Source organism: Ursus americanus, chromosome 1, assembly GCF_024610735.1.
Source record: "Ursus americanus isolate L20-20 chromosome 1, mUrsAme1.1.p, whole genome shotgun sequence".
In the NCBI taxonomy this organism is placed as follows: domain Eukaryota; kingdom Metazoa; phylum Chordata; class Mammalia; order Carnivora; family Ursidae; genus Ursus; species Ursus americanus.
The window spans coordinates 39,211,753-39,233,246 of record NC_142127.1 but is presented as its reverse complement, the minus strand read 5'-3'; the positions used below and the strand labels follow the sequence as shown (position 1 = coordinate 39,233,246).

The 21,494-nt window shown below is 37.4% G+C and overlaps 1 protein-coding gene across 8 annotated transcripts in view; it reads right to left on the bottom strand.

The window, feature by feature from the left end:
- Positions 1–19,170, bottom strand: part of MARCHF7 (membrane associated ring-CH-type finger 7) — a 48,898-nt gene extending 29,728 nt beyond the window's left edge. For 3 of the 8 annotated variants that reach the window (XR_006776773.2, XR_006776772.2, XM_045781230.2), the window contains exons 1-2: positions 19,007–19,169; positions 2,771–2,935 (exon numbers count right to left, since the gene is read on the bottom strand). Coding sequence is in view for 4 of the 8 variants with exons in the window: in XM_045781230.2 (XP_045637186.2) it covers positions 2,771–2,923 (153 nt within the window). In the remaining 4 variants the exon portion in view is untranslated. Of the gene's footprint in view, positions 1–2,770; positions 2,936–16,663; positions 16,702–19,006 lie in introns of all 8 variants that reach the window. The other 5 variants (XR_006776774.2, XM_045781251.2, XM_045781259.2 and 2 more) reach the window with 3 other exon arrangements.
- Between the last annotated feature and the right edge of the window lie 2,324 nt (positions 19,171–21,494).

Here is a 21,494-nt window from a genome sequence, read left to right as displayed (position 1 = left end):
TTAAAAAATATTTAAAATTCTACTTACTGTTAACAAAGAGATAAGATGATCACAGTTTTCAACCATTCAATTTTAACAAAAACTTCAAGATGAAGCGACAGAAATATCAGCAAGATTAACAAGAGAGGCAGCCCAGCTCACAAATCGCTGAGAACCAAAAGATCTTCAGAAAATCAATTCTTTGGAACTTAGAATCTATATTTTCCCAAAGAAACAATGCTATCCATAAGTCTTAGATTCTTCAACTCAGGTACACTATATACTAATCATGTGACTGAGGGAAACCACTTCTCTTTCCAGATTTCAGATCCTTATCTATAAATGATACAAGTATTATCCTATTTAACTAAAATTAAAAGTAAAAAATGTTCTACAAAATGTTAAGCACTATATAAATATAAGGTATTTCCCTATTATTTAAACCTTAACATAACTGAAATTGATCTATCATGCTTAGCCCTGACCCTCCTTTCTGAAGCTTCAGCTTTACTAAGTGTCTGAGCGAAGGGGAATGTTATGTTGCAAACAGTGGTGAAAAAACATCAGCAATTTTAAAAAATATTCCCTGTGATATTTAAAGGTCTCATTCATTAAATATACATTCTGTTAGGCAGTATTAAGAACATCGTATAAAACCAAATACATAATATGTAATTTAAATGTTCTGAGAACATACTACACTATACCTTGATGGTAACTATTTAAGCCAATATGAAGCCTGGAAATAATGATAACAGCAATCACAATCATCATCATGATAAACAGAAACATTTGAACTCTTAACTAAATTTCAGGCACAGTTGTTTTATGTGTTTTAATGTGTTATTTCTTTCAATTAATCTTAATAATAACAACCACGTGAGAAGCTACTGTTACCACCATTTTACAGAAGAAACACAGATATAAAATAATTTGTGCAAGAACACAGAAGTCTCAGTTTCTAAGTCAAAACTAAAGAGCAAAGCAGGAGTAACTGATTTAAGATTGGAAATGTTCCTATAATCCATTAAAAAAAACTGGATGCCATTTAAAACAATTGAAAAACATTAAGAAAAACTCCAACCCTGATTTATCTTAAGAATCAATAAAAGACATAAGTGTTTGTATTTGTTTAACTTCCACAATGAAAACTGAGACTCTGAAAGTAATCTAGGAAGTTAAGAAAAAGCTGGAAGGAATAGTCTTGAAAATACTTACCTTTTAAAGTGAATGTCAGTAAACTTTCCAAATACAGCTAAGACTTCTAGCAGCTACTATAATTAACTAACAATTATAATAAAAACAAATGTAGCAGCTAACATTTATATAGTGTTTATCATATGGCAGGCACTATTATCGTTCAGTCAATAATTCTTCCAACACTAACAACCTGATTGACTGATATGGAAAATAAGAAAGATGTAATAAAGAAACCTGCCCAGGTTCACACAACTAGTAAGTAGTGGAACAGGACTCCAATCCAGGCAGTACAATCTGGTTTCAGAGTCTGTTCCTCACTAATAAGCTATGTGAAAAATTAGAAAAAGACCTGTAGATAAATTTTTTATGAAGACAATATAGGGGAAAAAAACAATCTGTATTTTTAATAAATCATAATCATTTAACCCAGAACTTTTCTATAGGATGCAGATATGTGATTCTGTACCTCTGGCAAGTGTCCTTTTGTCTAGCAACAGAATAAAAAAATACATTATCAACCAACACTTAAAATGAGACTCAGTAAATAGTTCATGGAAAGTGAGGAAGTATGTAATATATGCATTTTAGAGAATATTTTTACTTTAGTCTTTCTCTGAATATTTTATAAAATGCTTAATACTGTGTATATTTTAAAATGAGACCTTGTTATGTAGTATATCACAGGATATATACATTCATAAATACTTTAATGGAAATGTTCACTAAAGGATTCTCTTGGATTCAAGTTACCTAACATCAGACTTGTACACATCACATATGATCTAATTAGCCGTTCAGCCAATAATCCAATAACCTGAAATTTGAAAGATGAATATGAGTTGCACTAAACCTAGAAATCATGCCTTCTGAGATTTATACTGTTTTAAACTACATTATGTTTATAACACTAATAAGCCATTTCAAAACTCTAAATGCTGTCAATCCAAAGGAAAATTAACTACACAGAGTAGCTTATACAGATTATGAATCTGCAAACTCATTATACTAACCATGAAAATAAAGCCCCAAAATCTGTCTAAAAGACTGTTAGTAATACATATTCACAAAAGACAATCTGTCAATTTAATAACCGTGCACCACTAAAAGCAAAATATTTAGAAGCCATACTAAAGAAAAACATTTAACAATCATTCCACCACTGCCTTGTGTACATGCAGAGAAAAGTCAGATGAATACGTACGAAGAAAGGACGCAATTTTTGATCCTTTGACCAAGTCATCCACATTGACTAGTTTCATCAAAATTATACTTAAATTGATATTCATGTTAATTTTTAAGTAAATAGGTTTCCAAGTCTTTGAAATACAGTGTAATGAGATTTTACATAAGACTACAATGCCTTCTTCCTAATTTTGAGGTCCACAAAAATTGAAAGCATTGAGTTTTTCTACTTCGGGTGAATAGTCATTCATTTTCCTGCAGATATATTAATGTGTTTTATTACAAGATGGCTCAGATCCATCTGAGCATCTTATTAACTACACTCACTACTTTTCTAAAATCTAAAAACCATGTGGCCCCAGGGATTTTGAAAGAAACTGTGTACATATACTCCAAATTAAGATGTTACCTGATATTCAGAATCCAGTCTAAATGAAGAGTCTCTTGAGTTATAGGTATCATTTACACTATTTCCTCTGCTACCAGACATCATCCTAGCACTTAAAGAGCTGGGGGGTTGAACAGAAATTCTTCTCGGAATTCTTGAAGGTTTAGACTCCATTCTTGAGGTTTCCTGTGAAATGCAAATTTTGATTAATTGCCTTCGGGAAAACACGCAAACCTTCGATTCTTAATCCTCCTTAATCATCAGCTCAAATCAAGAATTAACCATGCAAATTAACTATATCAGACATGGTGAATTATGAGACTATCACAACCCCTCTTCTCTAAGGCAGAAGTCTGAAGTCCATCAAAGGCTTCCTACTGCCAATAAAATGCAGCAAACTCATTAAGGGGGATGAGGAACTGAGGTTGTTTCCAACGCCTGGGCTCTTTTCCTTACTCAATTTTGTCTCTACAGAATCCAAAACAAATTTGTTCTTGACTGTCTTGCTACTCTTATCTATTAGTAGTGTTTAATACTCATACCACGAGCCTTAGCTATATTGTACTATTTGCACCCCCCTTATCACAATATGCTTTCACAGGACTTTGTACATACCTGGAAACTCTGTACATTCCCCATTCAATTCTTAGTTATGGTATGAAACCAACCATTTTTCTTTGTGTGCTTCTACTCTGTACATACTTTTAAGACACACTACCTTATGCTATAATTTGTTTTCCTATCTCCCTTTCTCAAAAGTGAAATAATTTCTAAGTTTCCTTTACTAAACATTCCTCAGTCTACACGAAGAGTCGCAATAGCTATGTGTGATCTTTTAACTAAACAGGTTATCTCCCACTGTTCAAAAGTCCACATTATGCCACATCACCTTTATTAAAGACCTATATATATTACCTGCTTTCGCTAACAAAAAGAAATCCAAAGAGGATTTTTGCTTTTATAAAAAGGCAACAAAAGGTGAAAAAACAGCATTCAGCATTTGTTTTGCAGTATTATAGAGGCAGTGTGTGCCCTGAGTAGCAAGTGACAATACCAACCTCCTTCCCCGGGAACTACACTCGTCATCTCAGCATCAAGCTGCCATACCTTTAAACTCTGTCTAGGAGCTTCTGTGCTTTATCGTGATGTATATTGTGTATCCATTAGCAAGATATGGTGTATGGTATCAGAAAAGTCTGAGGTTATTTTTTGGGTCTGGGAACACTCAGAAGTTTTCCCATATAAACTAATGGTAATTGCTCCTTCACTTTACACCATTTCAGCTTATAAAAGGTTTCATATAAATAAATGTTCTACTTTTGGACAGAGGTGGACACCTGTATGCATATGAATGGAATGATGTAACATGTACTCTTTTACGTCTGGTTTTATTTGCTCAACATTGTATTTGTGAGATTAATTTGTATTGTAGTACATAGCTGTGGTAAGTTCACTCTAATTGGTTTATACAGTATTTCACTGTATCAATACACATACATTTATTTACCCACTGTACTGTAGATGGACACTGAACTGTTTCCAATTTTAGGCTATTACAAATAGTGCTGCTATAAAGACATTACTTTAATAAAGCAAAAAAACTTTAAATCACAATAATCTCTTCAACTTTTCCCTACCTACTTTCAAGGTCAAAAATTCCCTTCTTGTTCTGGTAGTAGATTGACATTAAAGCAACTACAAACAGATGCACTTCCCTTATCTGAGATGTCACTTGGGTAAGGTATATTTGCTTTATTAAAACATTCAAATTTAGGGGCACCTGGGATGCTCAGTCAGTTAGGCATCCGACTCGATTTCAGCTCAGGTCATGATCTCAAGATTGAGATGGAGCCCTGCATCAGGCCCTGCACTGGGCATGGAGCCTGCTTGAGATTCTCTCTGTCCCCCTCTCCCTCTGTCCCTCCCACCCCCACTCTCCATCCCTGCCCCCCCAAAAGGAAAAGGAAAAGGTTAAAAAAATTAAAATTTAAAGATTTAAGGTAAAAACACCTAATCTATTTTTGGCATGTAACCTCATTAACTTTCCAATTTTGGATTAATCACAACTTTCTACCTTAAAAGTTACTACAAAAGAATTTCCTTTGTTGATAATATTTATTTTAAAAACATGATTATCAGGCAACAATAGAAAAGAGAATGAAGAGAGGAAAAAACACCAAAACATATGGTCTACATTGCAGCAGGAGATATACAACAACATGAAAAAGATGTAACACAAACTCACTGTCAATTAAAATTATTGCACTAAAATTATCCAACTAATGACAAACCACAGTAAAAGTCACAGAGATACGATTAAATCAAAGAAAGCTTATCAAAAGGTCAGTTTTGAACTTCCAGTTAAAACATGAGATTATCCTAATGCATCTATTTTGCCTCTTTCCAAAACCCTGATAAGATGACAGTAAATGAATCCAAAGGGGGCCACAGAAGGCAAGAGATTTCAATGTATATTTGGAAAATCCGGAGGAGTAAAGGCACAATAATTAAGCAGAGAAGATAAAACTACATCCTAGGCCCTTGGAAAGAGGTAGAAACTAGAAGCAAAGAATTTGGCCTTAGCACACGAAAAAGATCCATGACCTGAAGATACCATAAAAAGAGAAGATGCATGGGGTTAAAAGTGAGTTGAAATCAAATCCATAGTTGGAGCAGTAAAACCCCAAATTCTTCCCCTAGCTTCATTCTTCCAAAAGTATTTATTCTCTCAAGAATAAGGATTTCAGGGGCGCCTGGGTGGCACAGTCATTAAGCGTCTGCCTTCGGCTCAGGGCGTGATCCCAGCGTTCTGGGATCGAGCCCCGCATCAGGCTCCTTCTCTGGGAGCCTGCTGCTTCCTCTCCCACTCCCCCTGCCTGTGTTCCCTCTCTCGCTGTCTGTCTCTGTCAAATAAATAAATAAAATCTTAAAAAAAAAAAAAAGAATAAGGATTTCAGAGACAATCCATCCCACGCAAGTATACAATCAAATCTGCAGGGTAAGTGTAAAAAATAAAATCTGTATGCTCAATGTTGAGACCTGAGAACTTTTTCCCAGTCCTATTTCTACAACATTGCCATAAAATTAGGGGACTTTACTCTTGGATCACCAAAACACCAGAGATAAGATTTCTGGACACCGGCATTTGGACTGCTCCCAATTACCAAGGTAGTTTGCCACATGAACATCCTACCCCACAGCAGTTTTCAAATCAGTTTTAAGTGTTTCCTTCAAACAGATACACTTTAAGGATTACTAAGTATGCAATGAAATCCTCTGCTATGAAAGAAAGACCAGGATTTAAAAAAAAAAAAAAAAGGAACTTAAAGAAAATTGGGGGAAAATAGCTAACTACTACTCTCAAAGAGATCAAAAGACATCCATTCATAAAATAACATGGTGCTTAAAAAAACTGTAGTATAAAAAAAGAGCTTGCAGACATTAAAAATGATCCGGATACACTTTTTAAAAACTGATACAATGAAATAAATTCAACATAACTATTGGGAATAAATTGAGGAAACCTCTGAGAAACAGAAAATACAACTTTAAAGCAGGAGAATCATCATCCTACATTAGCCATGGTTAATAAAGAGAGAAAAAACAAAATGGAAAGAAAACTACCAAAGAAATAAAATAACCTTTCCAGAACTGAAGGATACAAATCTCCACACTGAAGGGGCTCTAGAGTATCCAGCAGGATCAAAGAAAAAAAGACAACACTAAGCACAATTTATCATCTTGAAATTTCAGAACACCAAAAATGAAGAGGAGATCCTGTACTGGCTTCTTAATTACAACTTTAAAAACTCTTAAAACAATGAAGCAATGCCTGCAGTATTGAGAAAAATGTTTAGCCTTGAATTCCAACCAGGCAATTAAATGTGAGGTGGAGAATAGGACACATTTTCAGCCATGCAAGATCTTTCAAAGAGATCAAAAACCAAGACAAATATCAAAGGAAGATTGATGAAGAGTATGCCCTATGAAAATGAGAGTGTAAAGAAAAGAAACAGACACGGAAACCAAGTAACAGTGAAGAAAGGGAAGTCCAGACATAGAACCCAGGAAATAGTTCCAAAGGTATGTAGGAAACATAGGATCCAGACCACAGCAAGACTGCAGATAATGAAAGCAAAGTTCTGAGGGGGGGGGTGCGCATATGGAAACTATTTCGGCATATATGGCAGAGACCATGATACAACTGGGGAAGAAAAATTGCTAAGTACAAAGAACAAATGGGAATTAAATTCACTCCGTTAGGAAAACAGTTATTGTTCAAGAAAGGGGGTGTTTGTGTGAAACTTGGGTGAATATTTTCTAGATATAATAATGTAAACGTAAGGTACTGAATCAACAATTTTGCTACAAACATGCTGTGGGATGGAGGTGATTGGGGAAGTGAAGACAAGGGTGAATAAAGAAAATACATATGAAAAATCACAAAACAGTATAAACATTCTTTAGAAATTGGAAGGTAAATTGCAGAACAGCTAAAAAGTTGAGGGTCAATGCCTTTGGAATGAGACTGGGAATAAAGGGTGGGGCAAAGTACTGCTCTTTTCCTTTTTAAAATAAGATGATCATACTTCCTGCTTTGTCTAATATCTCCAGAAAAGTCCTAATTTGTGCTCATTATCCCAGGACAATAATAAACAGTCCTTGGGTTGTCTCTTAAAAATGGCCTGGTTTGGATGATAAAGCTTATGGCTGCCTAACATCAGTATTTTCTACCTTGTAGCTTTTTTTTTGTTTTTTTAAGACTGATTTATTTATTTTAGAGAAAGAGAGCAAGCAAGTGGGGTCAGGGGCAGAGGGAGAGAATCCCAAAGTAGACTCCCCGATGAGCACAGAGCAAGATGCAGGGCTCTATCCCAAGACCTGAGATAATGACCTGAGCCAAAATCAAGACTCGTCCGCCTAAACTACAAGCCATCCAGGTGCCCCTACCTTCAACTTTTTATAAACCATTTACATTACATCCATACAAAATTTTATTAAAAAGAAATAATTAGGAATTGGACATTCAAAGAAGGTACACATTAGTAATAAGAATATCAATGGTAAAATACTGACATGCAAAAACCCATAAATGATTTAACAAGTAGCAGGCTTATCATTTCATTAAGATGGCTATAAAAATACTAAACAAAGGACTGTAAAAATACAAACAAGGGACTGTATTTGTGATAAGGATATTAACAAAAGACAAAATGTTTTTTTAAGAGATAAAGGCCTACAGATGGTTCTATAACAAGTATGCTTCTTAATCATACCTTATAGTTTACTTTGTATTTATACTCAATTCTTACTTGCAGACTTACTTGCAAAATGAAACTAACCTAGTAGGAAATCTGTGCAAAACAAATCTCTTGGGAGAAGGCAAAGAGGCAGAGTCCTCTGAGATACAGAATTTATACTCTATGAAACTATTTTTGGCAACTCCTCTACATAAACTGATTGAATTCTGACAATGTAGGTGTTACCAGAAAACTTACATAATTTGGTTGCATAAGTTGTAGGTCAAAAGCACAAAAAAATGTAGAAAAAAATAAAATGTGCAGTCCTTGAAAGACTGCTACCAGACCACTTACAGAGTACTATGGAGGCATCTTTTCAAGCCTAGATGTTCAGTGTGTGGTAGGCACATTAATACTGAACAAGATGATGAGGTAAGAGGACAACGTTGAATGTAAACATTGAGATAGTGACTATGAACAGGTAGAGAACAAACTACACAAATAACCATGTTACTTAAACTGTTGTAAGCGCTAAAAAAGAAAAAGTGTAAGCAAGAACAAACTATCAGAAAAAGGTATTTGAAGCTTAATACTTTTAACCAAGACTTAAAGAGTACAGCACAAAAAAGTTCCTAAGTACAATCTTTCCTCAATGGTCAGTATAATGGTCTCCTAGTTTTTATAACATTGTATGCCTTTAAATCTAATTTCTTTAGATTTGATTCCTGAGTCAGACAGCTGTTTGGTAATCAGATAAACACTACCACCAGGGGTGGCTTCATAGGTGTGTGACATATACAAAGTACAGGACCCTGAGCTTCATTGAAAGCTCTGCTCCCGACATCTTGAAATTCTTGATAATTTCATTCTTGAATTTGCGGGGGTTTTTTTTGGGGGGGGGGGAGAATCTTAAGCAGCCTCCACGCTCAGCGTGAGCCCAACTTACGAGCCAAAACCAAGAGTCGGACGCTTAACCAACTGAGCTATGTAGGCACCCCTGAACTTGTCTTTTATAAGTGAGATAGGACAGTGGAGCACGAGCTTAAGGAGAAGGGATATGTGACTATCTGCCATGTCTTCCCACTCAAGTTGTATACAGCATTCATGATTGCTATGAAATTTCCACAACACATTTAATTTGTACTCTGTTTAAGCCTCATGCAAGTCCTGGGCATCACGGGTCCACCTGAATTATGTGTTCATGTTCCTTATCAACAATCTAACTGAGTAAGCTGAGGCACTGACAGCTCCAAGGAGCTGATTTTCCATTCTCCAGACTTGGTTTGAACGTGGAAAGAAGAAACTGAGTGACAAAAATCTTTTGATCAATATTTGAGACTTTTAGTGAACTTTTCAGCTTTGGAAATGAGGTTGCTTGGGTGAAGATTCTCTGGAGCAGGTATTTAACGGCCAGTTTACCTAACTGGTTGTGATTTTACCCTGTTAAGTATACCCTCCTCACCTTGAGGCATTTTAATAATGACTGACAGAAGCAACAGGAATGGAAAATAGATATTCATACCAACTCTACAATTTATGTAGTCTGTTCATCTTGTAAACCAGTGACTTGTTAGCTACTAGGAAAACTGGCTCCCTGCCCCCCCCAAAGGTAATTTCATTCTGCTGGGCTTCCTAAGAAACTCTCTGAAGAGCACTTTAAAACAAGTTCATGTTTTCCAGTGACCTGCTGAACATTATAAAAGATCTTTAGACAAAAAAACAAAATAACAACAACAAAAAACCTGTTCTACCTATAAACAACCCAATTCAAATCTATTCTGTGGAAATAATCTTGCCTTAAACCTTCTCTCAGTTCAGATAAAAAGCCTTAAGGAATTCTGTATCATCACCTGACATGTAAAATTCTGTAATTCTGTGCCTGATTTTATCTGCAAATTATCCAGATCTCATAATCACATGTTAAATGCAACTGAAAAAGTGTCTCACAACTTATATTGGAATACAAACAAATTAAAATTGAATTTTACAATGTTTTTAGCAAGATTTAACTTGGATACCAGGGCTACTCTGGGTAAACCAACAAAGTTAATCTCTAATAATACCATGCTAGGCTCTATCTAAAGTGAACTCACATTTTCATCTTTTTGTATTTCATTCTACTAATAATGGTGCCATTTCCAATCAAACTTTTTTTTCTAGTACCTTACCAGAAAGGAAGTCTAAAAATTCCTTGGCCCAGCATCCAGAACTCTTACCTATAGTTTCCACCTAATTTCCAATTACCACCAAGAAAACAAAACAAAACAAAACACAAAACTTTTAAAAGTTATTGAGTACTTTCAATATACCAGGTTGGGTGCTAAATTCTAGAAATATAGTAACAAAACCTATCTCCTGAAACTCATATTTCAGGGATAGAGGGAGTGGAATAAATACATAAATAACTGTGATGCAAGTATAATAGCAGAGATATACAAAATGCTATTGAAGAGAATCTGAAGTTCTTGACAGCAGATTACTCAAAGCAATCCATCCTCAAAACAATGAAAAATGTTATTAGATTAAAATATAAAGAGCATCCTCTTAAAAGCAATGAAGGTTTCACAAGACAGTAAGGAATTACTAGGTCAGTAATGAAGAGAAAATGGGATTCCAAGAGATATAAAAATACAAAAGCCACTTCTGCCCTGGGAGCATCTGTAATTTCCGGGAAGTTTAAATTTTCATTTTACCAGTCCTGCGGAAGAAGTCAAAGCCCAAGACATGCATAAGACATGGTTATGTGGATACTGATTTTACTAGTCTCCCAACTTTTCTCTGCTTGAATACTTTCAAGCCAAATAAAACAAAATTGGGCTTAAATATTCCCTCTCCACTTAATGCACAGAAAAATATAAGAGAACATCACTCCAACTCCTAACATAACAAGAGTGAGCCAGATAATCTATTAAATCACTTTTCTTGAGTCCACCAGAGCTGAGGCTTCAAGGCAACAGGTAAGTTGAACAACAAAGAACGGTAAGCCCCTCCACAAGAAGAAATAAAACAAAGGTGGCCACAAAAAGGCTGGTAAGGAACAACCAAAATTTATCAAATTCTTAAATACTAAAGATAAATATTTGCTAGTGTGAGACAGTTTAGAAACTCTGGGAGCCTTGGCACAAGGTGAGTCTTTTCCAAAGGCTTCCATTGAGAGCTCATAAGAAAGAATGAGGACAAACAGGAGAGCTGAAAGTCTCATTCTCTGTAGTATGACCATGTAGGGCCTGCCTATGCTTAAGAAAAGAGATCCTGAAGAAGGTCATCCATGCTCCACATCCTCCAGAAGTACAAGGTGGGATTACCTGTAGCTAGGAAAGGGGGTATGAAACCCACTTCCAGCACAGACTCTACACCAATACAAGACAGAGGTCTGTGGCCACTGCAGAAGGGCTATGAAACCTGCTTGCCCAAGATCTTCCATCAATACAAGGCAGAGATCAATTGCTTTTGGGGTGCAGGGGGGGCAGGGGGATGGTAGGGGTCTGCATGCACTCTGGACTCTAGGAGGCAGGGAAAAGAACAGAAATTTTGAGACAGACCCACCTCTGAGGACCAGGCTCAAAGAGCCTACCTAAGACTAGAGAAAGATATACAGAACTAAGAACACCCCATTTTACATAAGCTTTGCTTCAAATAAGAAACAAAGGCAGCCGACTGCTGAGAGAGTTACAACAGTCTGAGAGAGAGAGAGAGAGAGAGAGACCTCTTTATGGTACAGATGTGCAGGGCCTGCAGGAAGTTGAGGCGAGTGAAAGAATACTAAAAGAAATCCTCCAGTACCCCAGGCCTCACACTAAGCACCATGTAATACTCTGAAGGTAAATAAAGTGATAATAAAGTTCAAGCCTGGCTCAACTACAGACTAAACCAATTCAACCCATCACACTAACAATCCTACGGAAGTGGAGTATGTCCATATCTAGGCTTAAATATTATTTATCTCAGTCTCTACTTTCTTTTTTTTTTTTTATTTACAATGTTTGACATTTAACCAAAAATTACAAGACACACAAAAATATAATGAAAAAAAATAACAACCCTCTGCCAGAAGATAAAAGAGTCAGACTAGACGAATATGGCCCCAATGTTAGCAAAGTGGAAAACTGATGCATTTAACAATAAAGTAAGCAAAAGTGAATAACTAGGGGAAATAGGCTAAAAAAAAATTATCCAGAATGAAGCATGGAAAAACAGATGACAATAAATATAGAAGGGAGGATTTAAGAGACATTGAAAGAGAAGTAAGAAGTCTACTGTACATTTAGCTGGATTTACAGAAGGAAAGGACCAGGGCAGAGAAAAAAAACTGAAGAGATATTGGCTGAAATTTTTTCAAAACTGACAAAAGGATCAGAGTCAGGAAGCCCAACTAGAGTAATCACCAAAGAGAATTAGCAATTACACCAATTTCTAGATTAGATACTCACACCACACTGAAAACTTTATTTAAAAACAACAAAACCTGAAAATGCCATGGGAGCACTGACTGGGAATAGCCAAAAGTTCCAGATGGGAAAGACTTCAGAGGAGGTAACATCTGAGTTGACCTTTGAAGAATAAAAACAGAAAAAGAGGAATAAGGCATAAAAATGCTATAGCATGTTGAAGAACTTGAAAATAGAAAATAATCTGAGGGTCAGAGTGAAATTGAAGGTATGGAAGGGGAGAGAGGAACAGAAAGGTCTCTGAAGGGAACGAATACACAAAATCAGACCCGTTTGTAAAGGCAATCCCATGTCCTTCACTCAGGAGTTTGTACTTTAACAAGAACTCATTTATGGAACATAAGAAATAGGAAGATTGGTAGGAGAAGGAAGGGAAGAATGAAGGGGAGGTAAACAGAAGGGGGAATGAACCATGAGAGACTGTGGACTCTGGGAAACAAACTGAGGGCTTCAGAGGGGAGGAGGGTGGGGGACTGGGATAGGCCGGTGATGGGTATTAAGGAGGGCACGTATTGCATGGTGCACCGGGTAGTTATATGCAAGTAATGAATCATGGAACATTGCATCAAGAAGTGGGGATGTACTGTATGGTGACTAATATAACAAATATTATTAAAAACAAAAAAAACAAGGCAGTGCTTCTGAAGTCTTTTACCACTAGTAATTTATATATTATTTTTCCCCCTTAGGACCCCAGGAATATAATTATATTCCTGACAAAGAGAGCTTTCAGATGAAACAATTATTTATCTAGTTTTGCCTAACCTTAATAATAGATTCATATACATCTTCCTGCATTTCTTACAATACTCAAAGTTAGTAATTAATTTTACTACTTTTGTGGAATAATGGGGAACAATATAATGCTACAGGCTATAGGCTCAGAAACTACTACTAAAGATTTTGAAATACCAACTGCTAAAAACAAACAAAAAAATCCCAAGCTGTCCCCAATTAAGGAAAAGTTATTAGGAAGAAACATACTGGCTCTGAGGCAAATTAATGAGGGTCCAAAAGTAAACAGATGGAAAGCAGATTTGGGACTCCCAGGTGGCTCAGTCAGTTAAGTGTCTGCCTTTGGCTCAGGTCATGATCCCCGGGTCCTGGGATGGAGTCCCACATGGGGCTCCCCGCTCAGTGGAGAGCCTGCTTCTCCCTCTGCCTCTCACCCCTGCTCCTGCTCTCTCTGACAAATAAATAAAATCTTAAAAAAAAATTAAAAAGCAAGCAGATTCAATACACCAAGTAGAAAAGAATTCTATGGGGGTGGGAAGGAATTATTCAGGATACCGAAGAAAACCAAACATTTTTTTTTTCTTTTTTGGCAGGGAGTTCGCAGAGCAGAAGACAAAAAAGCATGAGTTTTAAAGAAATGAATAGTCTGAAGTACACAGAAGAGGTCTAGAAGCATGTTGGAAATAGTTTTGAAAACACAGGACAGCAAGCTGAAGTGATAACAGTTTTTCAATAACTTACACTGATCTATTTACTTCTCCCCACATATGATACCTGCATGCTTTCTGATTTCGCTGTACTTTCTATATGGTCATCCGAAGTGCTCCCTCTCCACTGATTATGCCTAATGAGTAGAATTTGGGGCACTATGAAAAAGTGAACTGAAAAGCTTCAGGCAGTATCAGAAAACACTTAAAAACTGAGCATTCAACTCTTGACTTCTGCTTGGGTCATGACCTCAGGGTGCTGGGATTGAAGCCCACATCAGGCTCTGCACTAAGCACGGAGTCGGCTAGTCCCTCTTCCTCCACTCCCCACCCCCACTCCGCCCCTGCCCTCTCCCCCTCCTTCCCTCTCTAAAATAAATAGATAAAATCTTTTTAAAAAATTGTCCTCAACACACAGTAAAAAGACTTTTTAAAGTCATTCACATTTATTACAGGAGAATAATTACTATCTAAAAAAAATATCTTCCTATATAAGTATATGCACAAATATTGGGAAAAATAAGCATTATTAACATTTTCCTCCAGTTGGGTTTTGTTTTCTGCTTTCAGTTTTCCAAACTTTCTTTAATGTACTTGGTCTTCTTTTTATAATTAAGGGAAACAGCCATTTGCAAATAAAAAGACATTTTTTAAATAACTTCTAATAAAATCTATAAAGAATTTCTAAGAATAATTACCTAAATTGCAGTACTACTGGTCTACCCTCTTCAGTATCTACATACCACAAAAGACGTTATTAAACAATAATACAATATTAAAACATTAAACAATACAATAATTAAACAATATTTACTATTCTAGTAAATATTAAGTAGAAGCTAAGGTTAAAATCACTCACAAAATGTTTCAAATACCCGAATATACCTTAATAAATTTACTATAAAAAATTTCAAACATATGCTAGAGACAGTAATAAACTGCCAGGTACCAATCAACAGTCTCCAACAATTATCAACATCTGACCTACCTTACAGTCTATTTTACCATTCTCTATTTTAAAGCAAATCCCAATCATGGTATCTTTAAGAATGCCTGTACTTAAACTGCTGTAAGCAACTTGTGGTAAATTATAAAACATGGCTCCAAATCCCTCCCATCCAAGTACACATACCTCTTTATACTGTGATGTTGCTGGAGGTAAACTCTTCTTTTCCCCACCCCTTGAATATGGGCTAGTCTTGTGACATTTACTTTGACTAAGAGAATGCAGTGTTAAGTGACATTACATGATCTGCAAGGCTGTGCAAGTCTTGTAACTTCCACTTTCACTCTCTTGGAATGCTGTCTTGGGACCCCCATGTCATTAGGGCACATGGAGCAAAGCCTAAATGTCAACCAAAACCAACTATCAGACATGTGAGTGATGCCATCTTGGACCTTCCGGTCTGAGAAATCTCACAGGTGAATGCTGGTATAAGAGTGAACCCTGGCAAAACCAATAGAACTGCTCAACAGATACACAGAACCGTAATTTTAACCCACTAGATTTTGAGGTGGTTTCCTATGCAGCAATGAAGTTTAATCCACTAGATTTTGAGGTGGTTTCCTATGCAGCAATAAAGTTTCGTAACTCATCCCAATTTTAATTTTGCTACAATTATCATTATGTACCCAGTCTATGAAAAATCTGTTTCTATTTCAGGGTCTAATTTAGAATTTGTCTTAAACACCTAGGGGAGGTGCAGTTAGTGAATTATCAAGAGCACAATATTACTATACAATAAATTCATAGCATAAAGGCCAGAGTTATCACACAAAATACCTATTTCAATAGCCACGAGACTTCTAGAACTGCAAACATAATTCCATTATTTACCTCTGTTTGGTAATGGTAAAGAAACAGGTCTAGGTAATAGGTTAAAGAAATACCTTTATTTGGTACCTTTTCTTTAAAAAAATCTGCTTCTGGGAGAAAAATATATTTTAAATGGCAAATGCTAGTGTTTTACTGATGCTAGTGAACATGGAGGTGTGGAAGCCATGCGTGGTCACAACAGAAAGTATTCTAAAAAACTGCCTCTGGGTTTTTAGATGACATATTTAAGACACAAAGATATACCCATGCCTTAAATAATAATTAGAAAATGGTTTAACAACTTCACGAGAAAATATTAAGTCTACTCTGTAAGATAATCTGTTCTCCTCTGAAGTATATTTAATCTGTAAATATCAAGTTTCAATCTTCATTTAGAGTGGACACCATTTTAGGGTTTTCCTTCTGGAAGGTGAGAAACTCATTACACTGGGGTGCAATGATCCTAATAAAAGGTGAGAACCTAGCTTTTAAGGTTCAGAATTTGCCCTCTTCTAAAGCTGATGACAAAACTGGGTCTGGAGTAGTAGGTGATTTCAAAACCAGATGTTCAACTTATGTAGTCTAACTGGTAGAGCCACAGAGAAATATATTTGAGAGCAAGAAAAACCGGTTTTGACCACATGAGTTAAGACCAGAATAGAAAAGTTAAGATCAATGAAAATTAAACCCCAGCCAACTCTCAAGTTAGAATTTTATACCCACCCTTGGGTTCATCTTACTACTTAGTAATTGTATTAAAGATAGACTTTCTATAAAATGATCTATGAGAAGATAAATTATTTCATTACAACAAGTAATTTAAAATCTTCCTCATGTTACATTGTAATCCTAATGTGATCAGTTGTTAATTCTGCTAAATTTAAGAGTTAAAAGGTTTACTAGTTAAGTTTATTTTGTTGGTTAAATATAAGGTTTGATGCAAGCATTTCACTCTGCATTCCACTTACGCATTTCCCACTGTTCTTTATTACTGGCACTTAATGATCTGCAGTAACAGAAGAATGCTGTCAGTAAAGATAATCTAAAAATCATTTTTATTGGGCTCAGGGACACAATAGCTCTCCATTCCCAACAGCATAGAGCACTTTCTAAAACAGTAGGTCTTTCATGTCACCTTCCATTCAATTTGTTACAGCTATGGGAACAAATTGTCCATTCCTAAAACAAAATACGATACCATGACTTTGCAGTTTCCTTATCAAACTGCTAGTCATCTTCACATCTCAGTTCAAGCAATACTTCCTGTAAAAAATTTCCCCAAAGGTTAAACACCCCTCCTTTGTGCTCCCACAGTACTACTACGTTCTTACACTGAGATAATAGCAGTAGTTTATACATTAGTCTCATGACTAAACTGTGAGTTGTGGAAGGCGGATGCAGTGTCAAGCTCATTCTTGTAATGTGAAGCCCTGGTCTACTAGCCAGAATACAACGAGTAACAAATAATCAAAAAATGTTTTACATAATTTGATAATTTTGCACTATTATTTTCCTAAAATATTAAAACATGGGCAACTCTTGAACATACGCCAGATGAAGAGTTATATGAAATGGATATGGAGCTCATTAAAAACTGGCTGCATGAGAGCCATGGATGATGTCTCAGTTGATTATCTGACATCTTCATGTAGAATGTATGTGCATTCTATATAAGAGAATCTTTGTGCTTTATCTTGGAAAATAAGCTCTCCTGCCACCGCAGCAAAGAGTAATTACCTGTATTTAAGTAGGAATTTTTAATCATTCTTATTCAAGACATCTGACCCTGCATGCAACTCTGGAAAGAAGCCAAGACTACACATATCCACACGCTTACATCTGTGGCATAATTTAGAGCAAAGGGAAAGTTGTAAAAAGTTCTTATCTAAAAACATTTGTATTATGGAACTTATATAAATACGTTATTGGAGGGAAGGGGATATTACAGGCAGAGTAAAATTTTAAAGTTATTCTGACCAGAATATAAACAATTGGATTTTAGGTGTCAATTCCAATTGTTTATATCCATTAAAAATTCACTCCCAGAGCATTACATCCCCTAGGTGTTGACTACTACCTGCTACTTCATCTAATTTAATCCTCACCTCAACTCAAGGAAAACTATGTTTCTAAGGAAATCGGAAGAGGTTAAATAATTATGGCAAAATTAAGACTCAAACCCAGATCTGACTCTAAATGCCTCATACACCACAACTGTTTCACAAGACGCCGTAGAGCTGTAAATGAAATACTGACCCCCCCCCCCGTTCCTGAAACAAAATGTTTATCCTCATGAAAAAAAACTAGTTACACCATGTGTTTGCCTTGTTAACGAAAGTATACTGTTTGGTTTTTAAATCAAAAATTCATTTTTAACCTTACCTTACCTTTAGACAGAAAGGAGAGAAGGGAGTACGGGGAGGTTTAAAATAATTTACAAAAAGAACTAAAAGTCCTACAAAATTTTAAAAAAATCCTACTAAATTCAATTTCACTTTGGCATATTTACTCTCAGTAGTGCCAAACGACACTAGTCGTGACGAATCCATTACCAAGATAGATTTTCCCCATTTATTACTATCTACATGTGTACGTAGAAAAAAAAATAATTGTAGTATTTATTTTATGGTGCTTCCTCGTACATGTTCATCTTCACTACGCACTTCCATCAAAATGAGGGATATTCTACAACTGGTGACTTCTATATTTTCAGTTCTTATGCCAACAGGGTTTATACATATATATATATCAACTATTTCAATTTGAAGAACATACAATTTCCCACGATACGAAACAACTCCCAAAGTATCACGATATTCAAGAAATGGAGCGATCAATGAGCAAATCTTCACCGCAACTAAAGGGCTGGCAAAGTCCCTTCTACTGGAGACCGTGTTGGCGGAGTCCCAACCCTCCCCGCCTTCCACACGGCGCTCACTACTTGACTCGTGACACTCCCGGCCCGCAGGGCTCCGGAGGATCCTCCTTACCCCATCCAAGAGAAGGCCGCCAAAGACCAAAGAAGGACCCAAGCCCCTTGCCCTCGCCGACCCCACGTCCATAAGGAAGACGTACAATCTGCCCCTCTACCCGTCACAAACTCCACCACCAGACGAAAGGCCACCGGCGGAAGGCTGCGCCCGCCGCCCTTCCTAACCGCGGCGCCGGTCACGCTCCTCCGTCCCAACTAAAGACCGGGCAAGCAGCCTCCGCGTCCCCAGGCCTGCACTTCGTTTCCTCCCCTCCCCCACGCGGCCTTGGTTAGAACCAACTCTCCGAGAGGGAGAAGCCCGAGCGCCGCAGCTTATTACCCCTGTTCCCGAGCTGGCACTGAACAGGGTGCGTCCTGCTCGCAGCGACCACACCACCGCCTTCCTCCTCGGAGTTCTAGGCCCCTAACTGAGGCAGAGCAGTCGGCAGAGAAGCACAATGGCGCCCGGCCCTCTCCCGGATCCGGCGCAGAACCAGCCGCCACCGTTAAGAGCCCCTCCCTTCTTCTCCTCCCCCCACTTCACGGACTCCGCCGACTTCTCGCGAGAGGGGCGGTGCTGTAGGGACCCGAGAGCTGCGGGCGGGCTCGACGTACCCTACCGCGGGGTGGTGCTCTGACTGCGGCAACCGTTGAAGGGCTGCCCCCGGGGAGGCAGCGAGGCGCCACCGGTAAGCAGCTGCGGCTGGTCGGCTGGCGGGCTGGCGGCTGGGCCAGCGAAGGGTGCGGACGCCGGGACCGGGGCGCTGGAGGCCTGGCCCTAGTTGGCCGCCCTCGCCTGGCTGGCGAGAGGCTCTGATCCAGCCGTACCGCTCTCCGGCCCCCGAGTTCTCGCCATAGGCTCTTGCCCCCTCCCGCAAACCTGCAGGACCCATTGCTTGACCTACGCCCAGCTATTTTTTTTTTTTCTTTTTTTGGGGGGGGCTCTTGGTAAGTGGCGCAGCGAATGTTTATTGACTTGAATCAAGCACTGCCTCTTCCGACCTCCCCTCCTCCCGCTCCCTGCCCGCCCTGCTTGTGGTCTGCGAGCCCTCCCCTTTCAGTAGGAGCCGGTTTCTCCCGACGTTCCTTCTTGGTGGTCATTCAGGCTTGGTGGTGGTGTACTTTTTCATGTCTTTTAAAATCGTGATACTGATCTATGATAGTGTAGCGACAGATTTTGCAGTGAAAATTCACTTAGAGGGAAGAAAATTGGGAGGTAAATGGTCTGGTGAAAATTAGGCGAAACTTTGAAAAACCTGTAGATGTGGTAAACTTAATATGTAAATGATTAGTAAAAAATAAAAGGGAGTAAGTTAGAGAAGAAAGCCACAATTTATGTGGATTTAGATATTACGTGGATTTAGGTGATATTGTGCATATTTTGAATAATTTATCAAACGTAAAAGTTCTTTACCGGTAAAGATAAGTTGTTGAAACTTGTAGGCTTACTCACGGCACCTGATTTTTAAAGTGACCTATTTTATTAGGTTTTAAGCAGTGCATTGGATTCAAATAATTCCAATTAATGAAGTATGAGGTTTATATGTATTTTTTTTTTTTGTCATTTCATTTGAAGGGTATGCACTATCACTTACCCCATTTCACTCTGCTGGACAAACTGTCTATGCTTCACTATTACAAATAAATTATAAAATATTATACATTTTAAAGATTTAAAGTTTATTATTATTTAAAGTTGGCAGGTAAATGCCAGTCTGTCTTTTTAGGATGTGAGTTAAAGAGCATCTGTTATGGAATAAAGCGAGCACATTACTTTAGAGGAAATTAATTTGCCCTTTTTAGGAAACACATTTTTTTCTCAGCCTGTTTGAATATACCTCTAGCATTGTGACTATGGATATACACACTTGAAGCACCAGATTGCATGAGTACAAATCCTAGCTCTGCCTCTTATCTTACTACCTTTCTTGTCTTGAGCAATTCCTTAACCTTGCTAACCCAGTTTCTGTAAAATAGGGTTAATAACTATACCTGTACCCCACAGGGTTGTTGAAAGGATTAAATGAGATAACGCATCAGTTCCTGGAACACAGTAAGCATTCCATAACTGTTAGGTATTGTATTCCATATCTAAACCACATCTAATACTGTGTTTCTGGGGCTTAATATTTTACAGGTCCCTTAAACATCTCAAGTATTTTCTACGGTGAGAGGAATGACTGCACCATTTTCCTGAGCTATGGCAGTCAGACCTGGTAGCAGTAACTTCTCCACAGAACCCCCAAACCCGGCAAGAATGGTTCAGATTTTGGCAGATTATGGCTTCATCCCCACCCAGAACTGATGTTATCAGCAGAGGTGAGTGTGGCACCAATTTTCTATGCTAAACATACCTTCCAGATTTCCATTTCTTAGTGATGTTAGTAATTGGGTGAAGATCACTGCTAACTATGTTTTTATTCCTTAAGAATGGATAGTTATTGTTTTTTAAAATACCTTCTCTGATTTGAGTTTCCATGTAACTATCATTATCAACAAATAATCATTGAGATTTTCTTATGTTAAAGACAATTTGATAGAAATTGTGGATACAGATGGGTTACAATGGTGACTATATTTTCTGAACTAAAAATAAGTACAAAATGATTGACAGGCAAAATTTTTGAGTTCAGAACTATTTGACCAATTTAGACTCTGTAATTATCTTTTTTTGCACAAAATTCTCCTAATTAACCTTCCTTTGCTAAACTTTTTGTCCTTATGAACAACTCTGACATACCTTTTTGTGTCTAAATATCTTGGTTCACCACTTGCCCACACCACTCCTATTGGTTTCCATTTCTGAACTTGCCTTCTTCTCTAAATTA